Source organism: Alligator sinensis, unplaced genomic scaffold (genome assembly GCF_000455745.1).
Source record: "Alligator sinensis unplaced genomic scaffold, ASM45574v1 scaffold1059_1, whole genome shotgun sequence".
Classification (NCBI taxonomy): domain Eukaryota; kingdom Metazoa; phylum Chordata; order Crocodylia; family Alligatoridae; genus Alligator; species Alligator sinensis.
The window spans coordinates 1,248,091-1,258,950 of record NW_005842103.1 but is presented as its reverse complement, the minus strand read 5'-3'; the positions used below and the strand labels follow the sequence as shown (position 1 = coordinate 1,258,950).

The window sequence follows — 10,860 nt, the reverse complement described above, 5'->3', positions numbered from 1 at the left end:
CGCACATGAACTCCTTTCTGAAAGCCCCATCTCCCGTGATTACAGGCAAATCTCATGAGTTCAAAAAACAAAGCACGTTTCTAGCTCTCGTGGTTGAAAAGTACAGCTTGAAATAGATAACATGTCAATCTCAAAAACCAGGAGGCAAATATCATGATGATAATTACATACTACCAAGGCTAATAAGCATGTTAATAATAACAGCAGTAACGATCATGATGAGGAGCTCCTGATAAGCGGAGCTCCTGACTCTTGGGACCTGTTTCATTATTCTTGAATACTTGGGGTTACTTGAATTCGTTGGCAAATTTGCTCGGAAACTGCTGGATGGGATGCCTTTATGATTACTGCAACAGCATCGGAAGAGCAAAGGATGGGGGAAACCTTACATTTTGCAGCAGAGAGACCCCCGCTACAAGAGATCCTCTTTCTGGCCTATGCTACAGCAATCTGCTCTGCAGACGGATTCAGCTTCCATGTCTGCTCGATGGACAGAAGCAGCAGCAGCCGCGAGATATTTTGGGAAGCATCTGCAATGTGTCACAGAGAAAGGAGAGGGCAATCCACTGGCACTAGGTCCTTTCTTCCGGGCAGCGTGGGGGCGGGGAGCTTGTTGGCCCTTTGAAACTTCCAGCATTTTCAAGCAAGCATCAGTCACTATCCTCGGCCTTGCCAGGACCCCATTTGAGTTTCCTAAACAATCAACTGGAGAAAAGGAGCAGGGATGGGGAAGGTACTGCCTTCCTGTGGGAACGTACATGAGAACTGTCACAGTCTTTGGGATATAATACTATCCGTTGCAGAGGAGTGTGACCTGGCTTTCCTGCAATTTGGTCTAAGGCAGTGGAAATATGTATCTAGGCATGCGCTAGGGATGTTCCCAAGGAGAGATTTCTTCCTGCCCTGTTCTCCTCTTGTTGCCCGGACTCTGCTACCCTGCTATTCGGCAGTGTGATGGATCTACTTTAGCTCTCCCGACCTCCCATCTGTGCAGCTCTGTGGACTCCCAGAGTGACTCCTCCAGCTGCAAGGAGCAACCACGTGGAGAGATGAATCTGACAAAAGGAAGCCTAGTATTGAAGCGCTCATGTGAGGGAGCAGTAACGAGGGGAACGGGGTGCTGGGCTCCAGTCACCGACTCTGATCCACCCCACTGGAGCTCCCCTGCAGAACAAATCCAACTTTCCAATGTCCTGGCGATGGAGCTCCTGCTCCCCCTGATCCATGCTCGGCCTCGGGGAAGAGGAGAGCCGAAGTCTCTATGAAAAGTACAATCATTCGAGACTGGCCGAGATAACAGAGACGGGAGGCAGGACGATAATCCCCGAGATCTATATTGCAAACCTTCTGACTTCATGCGGGGGCAGCTGTTTATGCACAGTTCACCGTGCTGGCTGCCAGCAAAATGACTAGCATCATGAGCACGCTGCTAAATATAGTCTCTGCACCGAGTGCCCAGCGGGCATGGCTCCCATCTCGCCTTTGACAGAGGCCTGTTTAGGACGGCCTCTCCTGAACCTGCCGTGTTTGGCTCGCTCTACCCTGTGATGTTGCCCTGATACAATTTCTTAAATGGTGATTTTTTTCCCCCTCCCGTTGCATGTCTCCTTACCCTTTTGATACACCGTTTAGGGGCTGTACATACATATGTTCTTGTGGACTGCAACCCGGGTCTGGGGCGGTGTTTTTAATGCTGCATATCTGTACAAAGGCCAATCTGACGCACCCATTGCTGCTAGGGCCCTTACAGCTTTCCTCCTGTACAGCTCTATTCGTCATAGGAAGGAAACTCAAACCACAAGAAAAATAATTCGCCCAACAGCTGTTCCCATGAAAAAAAAAGGCTCCCTTTCAGCACTGTTTGAAATCAAGAGAAATTTCCTATTTGTGTCATCAACTTGGGGGGGGGGACAGGTCTCAACATCCTCAGGTGCTGTTGAGTTTCATAAGTTTGGGATCTAAAAGCGTACTCAGGTACAGGCACAGATACACCTCCCCCCCAGTTAAGTTTACAGATTTACAGACAGGCCACGCAAAAGAAATGCATTTTTATAGGCAGATCCTATCTCAGCTCATCTTAATATTGCTACTTCCAGGGAAGCATTTGAAGGCTCACCACTGATTTTCTTCCCCATGCAAGGTATATCGACAAGTACTTTGAAGTCAGTGGCAGGACTCCCAGTGACTTCCACATTCGAAAACCTCCGCCTTTATTCCTGGGGATGTCGGGACCCCGGGGAAAAAAGGGGCTGAGCTGCCAGGAATGGACTAGCAGAAAGGAAAATAATTATAGCAAGGGAGAGAGGTAACCTAGATGGGTCGGGAGGCAGGCGGCACCCCGGGAGTGCCCGACTAGTCCAAGTCCTGCCTGGTCTTTCTCCTTTTCTTGCCTGAACACCTGGCATTGCCCCTCCAGAGCATCTGGCTTCCTGGCTGGGTGCCTCAAGCGCTGGCTCTGGGGGCAGGCAGGGTCCCAGCTCCCTGGGGGCAAGGGCGGGGGGCTTTGCTGCACCAGGGCTGGGCGCTGCCCCAAGCCAGGAGCAGGGAAGCCCGGGGCCGGCGATGCGGTGCGGCGCGGCGCAGCGCAGCGGGGCAGGAGGGAGGGTCCGCAGCCTGCAGCCGGGCTGCGGCTCCGGCTCCGGCTCCGGCTCCGCGCCCGGCTCCATGCTGCGATGCCCGGCTGCAGTGCGGGCACCGCCCCGGCCCCTCCGCTCCGCCCCCGCCCCCGCCGGGCTCGGGCACTGCCCGCCCGGGGCTAGCCCCTCTCCTCTCCCCCTGGCAGCCTCTGCGGAGTCCCGGTTCCCCCCGCGAAGCAGCAACACACGTCGCCTCCCTCCTCCACGGCAGACCTCCAAAGGTCTCGGTGTGAACGGGATCTCTTCTATAAGACCAGCGAAAGCGTTAGGGAACTTGTTCTTTGCAAGATTTGGGGCACAACCCCCCTTCTTCAGGCACAGGGAGAGTCTGCGGGTGACCTGTCTGAAGGCAGACCTCCAAGGAAGACAAGGACCTTTGAGGAGATGTGATCTCTTTTATCAGACCTGCTAAAGAGTTGGGGAAATTGTTCTTTGCAGGATTTGGGGCACAAATACCCTTCTTCAGGCATGGAGAGAGTTTGCTGGTGAACTGCCTGCTGGCGACTCGACGCTTGAAGAAGGGTGTTGGTGCCCCAAAAGCTTGCAAAGAACAATTTTTCCAACTCTTTAGCTGGTCTAATAAAAGATATTGCATCCATGCAAAGAACTTTGTCTGCCTATGTGCTTAGATCAGGGGCGGGCAATTACTTTGGGCAGAGGGCCACTTACTGAGTTTTGGCAAGCCATCGAGGGCTGCATGGCAGGTTGCCAGGGACAGATAAATATTAATTTTCCAAATTTTTTAGGGCCCCACAGGCCAGATAGCATGGCCTGGCGGGCCGCATTCGGCCCACGGGCTGCATTTTGCCCACCCCTGGCTTAGACCAACCGGGCTACAACCAGTAACGTTTTCCTCCAAGGGGACATCCCAGCCCTTCTTGAACTGGGTGAAGCTCTCAGTAAGGACAGATGCCTTGCTCAGTAGCAACGGATGCCCATTTCTTCCCCAAGGAGACATCCCGGCTACTGTTGAACCAGGTGAAGCTCTCAGCTGCCATCATGGCTGGTGGCCAAAGGCTCCATGCTTTCATGGTACGCCAGGTGAAAAAGGCTGTTCGAAACTGCCTGCTTGTTTCAGGTGGCAACCCCCGTTCTTTTCTGGTGGGAGACAGTCAAGACTCAGTCCCCGTTGACATTCTCTTTGCCATTTAGTAGTTTGGAAACCCCGACATTAGAGAAGATGGGGTCTGTCTTGCCCAGTCACACCGCGGCAGTGTGTGGAGGCTGGAGGGTACAGTGACCTGGATCATGAAATGGCAATGCTATGTTCTTCTGTACATCCCCCTTGCCCGCAATAAATCCTATGGGACAAATTTCCAATCCCCTAAGCTATGCAGGGACTTCTGTGCTAGGAAGAAAGATGTGTTAGAAGCAGACAGATGCTTCTACGTGCATCCACCTGCACGCCTTCCTCCACCACGTCACCAGCACAGGGGCAGTAGGATGGGCTGCTTTGTGTCTGTGTTTCTGAGACCCCTGTTACACGTTGTATACATTACACAATTGACTAGTCAATCACACAATAAATGTCGACACATACAAAGTACTTATCACACGATAAACTGCAATAAATTTAGACCAGCCCCACATGCAAAGCCATGATCACAGGATAAATATTACTAAAGAGCCAGTCAGCTATAAAGTTAGTGCTTGAAAATGTGTAATGACTCTGTGGCTGGTTTCTAACCAGCTTTCATATGAATGCATAGTAGGGCCCCGCGTGTCCTGTCCAGCTGTTGGCTAGACCTCTGTTTACAAAAAAAAATCAAGGCCTTGTGTCTGTGCGAGTAGTTGCAGCACCCCAGCTAAATGGCTACAGCAGCCAGGTTCTTCTCAGGACTTTTCTTTCCCCCCACCCCCAAGAGCTTGGGTCCAACACGGGACTGTCCATCTCCTACTCCCTGAGTGCAGAATGTCCTGCCAAACCACCTTCCTCTGCTTTCGATGCCTTGGGGAAAATCAAAGCAAAACAGAAAGTCGCAGAGGAGCTGCTGAGAGAACAATCAGCCCTTTTCACCAGGGCTCCCATTACCGGAGATGAATAGCATGTTTGTTGCTGATAGTTTATATAATAAGCGCTCTGAAATCTTTCCTCACATAGGGTCCATAATAAAGGTCACAGAAATTATGAAGCAAAGTTTGCACATTGCTAAGTCAAGTGAGTTTCCCTTTCCCCACTGTACAGCATGCAGTATGAATGGGAGGTTTTCCCACGTACACGCTATTCAGAGCAGAAGTTCTCCCTTGCCATCTGTACAGCTCCTAGCACAAACTAGGTGCTACCATAATCATAATCATTAATCTAATAATTGTATGATGTCATACTATAATAACTATTATCATAAAGCAGATTGAATTGCTGGGCACACATGCAGACTGGAAAAGTTAGGGTAGTAATATGGAGAATTTTACATTTATGGTAGGAAAAGAATACAGCAGTGTTCAAATATGAGCCACGGACCAGTCTCATCTCTGCCCCACAGCAGTTATGCTTCAAGCACTGGTAATGTGGGATTTTAAAAAGCTAATTTCATGATAATTTTTTGAGGACTGATTCATTGTCTTTGAACACTCAGGACTTGAAATATTGAAATCTGGACTCTCCCTAGGCCTGAAGAAGGGTGTTTGTGCCTGCAAGCTTGCACAGAACACTTTTTCCAACTATTTAGTTGGTCTAAGAAAATATATCACATCTACCCAAAGAAACTTGTCTGCCTATGTCCAACACAGCTACAACCAACACCCCTGAAATCTGGTTGCATATTCCTGTGCTGTTGCATTTCACTCATTTGCTAGGTGTCTCAGCCTACCTGGGGCCTTTGGGGCAGGGCTGGGTCCAGCAGCTCCCTGGTCTGCATGCAATTCCCCTGGGAGCTAGGAGGAAGCATGATTTGCTGGAGAAGGGGTAGGGAGGTATCATCAAGACTGCTGGCAGCAAGGAAGGAGACATGCTGGGTTCCTGTTTGGAAGCTGTGTGAGAGGAATGACTTGGGGTATGACTCTGCAGTGCGGAGTGGCTGGAAGAAGCAATGGCTTTCTGGACAGGCCGTCTGGAGAGGTTGTGGGGTCAGGGTGAAGGAGCCAAGGAGAGGCTGTGACCAGACTCCTGGCCTGAGGCTACCTGGAGACGAGGAATCCTGGCAGGGGTAGCAATGCTTGAGAAGACCCGGTGAGCCTTGCCCTGAGCATAGGTGAGCCCTGCATTGCAGGGACGGGGCAGAGAGCAAGCAGAGGAAAAGCCTAGGGCAACAACATCAGCAGGCGCTGGGGGCTTGAGGTGGACACCTGCCTCTGGGTGAGTGGACGTCGTAGCAAAGGTGGGGCGTGTGGACAGACACACGTTGTGATGAAACATGCCCTAAGTTCTGCCCGTGCCTCTTCAATGACCTTGGACTTGAGCAACACTGTCAGAGGCAGTTTGCTTAGAAACGTGACCTGTTTACATCTTGCATGCCTGCTTTCTCTGAACAATCCATCTAAACTAAATCAGGGTTTTGTGCCTTGAATTTTTTTTCCCCCTTAAGGCTTATTAAATGGTCCTTCTAGATAGCCGGGATACACAGGACACAATGGAAAAATACATTTCAGCAGGGAAGCATTCCAATTAAATTTTCCAGTTTCATTGTCTGGGGCTTTTTTTTTTACAATCTTCAATGAAGCAAATAGGATTTGGATGCGTCCCCTTCCAGTGCATCCCCAAAGTCACTGCTTTCAACAGTACCTCAGTGTTATTCTAGTAGGGTTAACTCTTAACTTACTTTAGTATGAAAGGAGAAATTCAGCCCTGCTTTCCTTAATAATCATCATTAAGAGTATATATCAAATCTTGTACACAACAGTGCTATTTGTGAAGGTAATTGTGTATGCCTCAGTCATCTGAAATATGGATTCATAGACAGATCATTAAGGTGTTGATTGAAGTAGATGAACTTAGGAAGAACTCTCCAGAGAGATCACAGAGATCTGACTGGATGCCATGCTTTTTGTAATGAAAAGACATCAATAAGGGTTTCAAATGTGGTGATTGTGACAGATAACCTCCTGGGAGAAGTGGAGTGGAAGCTGTATATTTGGCTTAATTTGCTAGTATGAAAAATAAGGAACAAAATCCTGAACTAGCTTGATTGTTATGTTAGTTTAGCTAGGAGATCAGTTGGCAGGTATGATTGCATGTATTATTCCTGCTAAGATGATAGAGAGAAATAATTTATCCCTCCTGGCATTAGGCATGTAAGTAACTGTTCTGTGAAGTCTTTTGTTTTAAAACACCTTGAAAGCTGACATTAAATGAATACAAGAAATCTGGATGTAACACATTTTTATCCAAAAGCACTTTCCTGGGGTGTTTTTTTTTTTAAGCTAACAAAGACTTGCAGTTTTTCACACAGTATCAAAAAGTTTTAGAGGTGCATTTGTGGTTTTCTGTAAACATCACAAGTGGGTTTTTTGGGTTTTTTTTAAGTGCCTGAAAATCCATCAGATCTGTGAGATTTCCACTAGTACTTTCTTTCCTCCTATTACCCGTGAAGCAATGTCACTTTCTATTGCAAAGAGGTTAAGGCAGGAATTAGAAAGAAGCAGAAGTACTTTGGGAACATGATGGGAGGAGGAAGAGAAGCTGATGCTGCAAAGCATTTTATTAGTAGAATCCCAGCTGTTAAAGCACCCGCCCAGGAAGTGGAGACCTGGGTTCTGTACCCTCGTCTGGGCTTCACTGCTGAAGGTACCAGCTTCAGGGGGCTCTCCCATGGAGAGGGAGATGTCACGTTTGCTATTTTCAAGTGGGAAACGGAACTGAACTCCAGTACAAATGCAATGGGTTTACTTCATCCTGCACATCTAAATGCTACTGTTGAGTTAGGAAGAAACAACATTGAACAAGCTATGGCTGAAGGCCTAGATCCAAAAAAAGGCCTTGGTGTCTGTAAGTTAGGCACATACAGTGCTGACATTTTAAGTGTAATCTCAGGTCCAGAGCTGGGCACTTGGGCTCCCTGTTGGGTGCATGAGGAGAATTGGATGCCTCAGAAAGACAGTCCAGCTTTAGGGGCAGCTTGAATCTCGCCAGAAGGAAATGCCAAGGACAAGGCACATCTGCAGCTCTCCTTCTCCACCCCGTACGAGACTCTGTTGGCTCAGGATCCAGAGCTTAGAGCCCTTGGTGCCATTGCTTCATGGTGTAAAGCAAGGCCAGCACTTTTCTTGTTCTGATGCTGCCTGGTTTTCTATGAAAGCCTGGTAGTCACAGCAATGTCTCGGACGTCAGAAGCCTCTTCAGCCTGAGAGGGGTCAAACCCACATCACCCACCTCTCACAGGGCTAACATGCCACAGACATGCAGATAGGGGACTCGCCTGGGAAGGAGGAGCCCCGAGCTCTGTTTCCAGGTCTGGTTATGCATTTTCCGTTACATAGCTGTTGGATTAAAAAAATAAATACAACAGGACCAATCCTCCAAGCCAGACTTCTTCCACAAAGTGCCCTAACCACGGAGCAACAGGACCTGCCTTCTGCTTGTGCTTTCCTCCATCTGCCAAAAAAGAAAGCAACTGCCACTACATTACTGAAGGGCCCAGTCGTGTCAGCTCATGTCAGGCCTGCTCTGAGTGTGGATGCCAGATCAGGCCCCTCAGGTGGCCGTGGTACTAGTTTTTGACCCCTCGCCCCCCATATCTTAGGAGTTGGGTGGGCACATTGCTGAGCACGGCTTTTTCAGACTGCCATTTGGAGTGTAGGTGAGTCTGCCTGAACCCCATTTTAGGCACCTGCATCCTTTTTCTGGATTTAGCCCTTGAGGCAGGATGTCACTGAGATAGACGAGATCTGGCATTAGGGTTATGATCTTTTCCAAGGCAAGTGTCCTCATCTACAGCTTAGTCAACGCCCAGTTTGCAATGCTTTAACTGAGCACTGCTGTTAATGCCATTCCCCATAATTTCAGTGGTCAGTGGTATAAGAGGCAGGGCTGCATGTGTAAACTTGCTACAAGGAGTATGAGAAAGCCAGGCAATGGGTGATCTTACATGCATGCAACCCTAGTAAAATATTTGGTGTAAATGATGGAGATCTGGGCTGCAGTGCTGAAGGTACCAGGTTCTAACTCTATAGACAAATATTGTGGTGGGGACTGTTTCTGTATGAAAATGAGAAGTACCTTAGTATATATGAACTAAGAAAATGCAGTTGTATGCTGGAAAATGATAAACCTTCTCGTTTCGCTAGGGTCTGATATGGTTAATGTACCCGGGGGAAACTCATTTTAATTGTGTACCAGAAACTCGCTCATTCCTCGAGAGTCTGGATTCAATGAGATAGCCGCTCTGGATACAGTCATGGTAATCAGTGATTAGGTAGTTACTCACTGTAACGACGGCAGAAAATGCATGGGGCCAGTTTCCCCCCTCGAGCATCAGGGTTTATCACCGTCACAATATAAAAGGGTTCTAAAACGTTTTTAATATTTTAGTATAAAAAAAGGAATTTCAACCCAAAAGCCAGTGGGGGAAGGGAATATATGCCCTTAAATACCCAGACTAATTCTATCATCCCAAAATATTTCCTCGCCTTTTTCTTTTTAGCAGTTTTAATGCCTTCTGTGTGTGCTCAGTCATGTTTGTTTTCATGAAGGCTATAGTATTGTGATATAATTTCAAGATATGTTTACATTTAAAAAGATTGCTTCTTTTATCTGTCCGTTTTTTTAACTGGTGGTGGCACAAATCTATTGCATCTCATGTACTAATGCTATAAATCTCTCCAACAAAGCAATCGTAAAATGACATGATGTGAAAGCAAATAAATCAAGGCCTTTGTTGTCCTCTTGGGACCAAATATAAAGTCTGTTGAATGGTTTGGAGGACAGAATTCCCCTGAATTCACTTCTAACAGTTGGTGTTTACTCAGACTTCTCTCCAAGCTGCAGTTCCCCCATCAGTGGATCTGTGCAAAGTAAAAAACAGTTCTGTATTTTGATGGTCAAAAATCTAATCCCTGTATTGTTTGTGGCATTTCGGATTTCCCCCACGAGGGGGTGCGATGTCTGTTTTTTGGAGTTGTTTCCCAGTTAGGAAGAAGTATTGGAATCACAGTTCTCAGTTTCAAATACAAGTAGGGGTTGTTGACGTAGAAAGGAAACATTTCAGGAAGTTTATGTTGAAAAGATGTTTTGCAGCAGAAGGGCTTGTGAGTAACAGGCTTATCATTCACCAGCCCATTGCACATGGGTTTTTCACCATATTCTACTCATTTGCCAAAGTGTACTCCAGAGGGTGGAAAGTAGCACAACTGGCTTTGGAAAGAGGGAAATGGGTCCAAATTAGGCTGATTTTTCTCTACCCTTTTTACTTTACAACATAAATTATTGAACAGCATTAGACATAGATGCTGCGTGAGAGTGAATATAGAATTATTAAACTATTATAATCCTTATTATGGACTTCTGCCTAGTGCATGGGATGGCCAGTCTGCAACACGGGTGCCACAAGTGTCATGGGGAATGTCTGTGTTGCATAAAGCAGCTTGGGGAGGGGACAGCACAGTGGCAGACAGGGCAGGGAGCAGAAGGCAGAGTAGAAGACCAGGCAGGGAGCACAGGGCAAAGAGCATAAAGCAGAGCAGAAGTTTGGGCAGGAGGCATGGGGCAAAGAAGAGAAAGCAAAGCAGCAGAGCAGGCAGGGAGCAGAAAGCAGAGCAGTAGATCAGGTAAGGGAAAGGAATCAGAGTGACACTTAGGAATGGTGTGGGGTTAATTTGTGGCATACCTGCCACAAAGGTTGGCCCCCATTGGGGTAGTCCAGTCAGAACTGCTCAAGAACTGTGGGGGCAGGGACGTTTTGTGCAGTTCAGTGAGGTCCTGCTCCTTAATTACAGCTTCTAGGCACTGGATGGGTTGTGGCTTGTTTTTGGTCTGAACAGAACCTAACCTCCTCGTTTCCCCCTCTTTCTTTTTTGGCTTGCTACATAGGTAATTGCAAGTATACTCTGCTTTACTGCCTCTGCTCCAAAGCAGACTGGGTGTTTCCGACTTATGCAGCATTCTGTAAGTACATGCCTTGTTTGGAGGTGTCTGTGGAGCAATCAGCACTGAACTAGTACGTTAAACTTTCATATTGTCATGGACAGTCATCTAGGAAGTAGTTCTGATTGCCTTAGGCTATGTCTGCTTTGTAGTGAGTGGTGTGAGTATAGCGTGTTGGCACACATGAAGTAGCTAGATTAAGGATAA

General features: G+C 47.6%; 1 protein-coding gene across 1 annotated transcript in view; it reads right to left on the bottom strand.

Annotated features, from left to right (window-relative positions):
- Positions 1-2,666, bottom strand: part of LOC102367947 (UAP56-interacting factor-like) — a 13,266-nt gene extending 10,600 nt beyond the window's left edge. Inside the window, exons 1-2 of the mRNA XM_025205042.1 lie at positions 2,558-2,666; positions 445-530 (exon numbers count right to left, since the gene is read on the bottom strand). Coding sequence (XP_025060827.1) covers positions 445-530; positions 2,558-2,666 — 195 coding nt within the window. The remainder of the gene's footprint in view (positions 1-444; positions 531-2,557) is intronic.
- Positions 2,667-10,860: the final 8,194 nt, after the last annotated feature.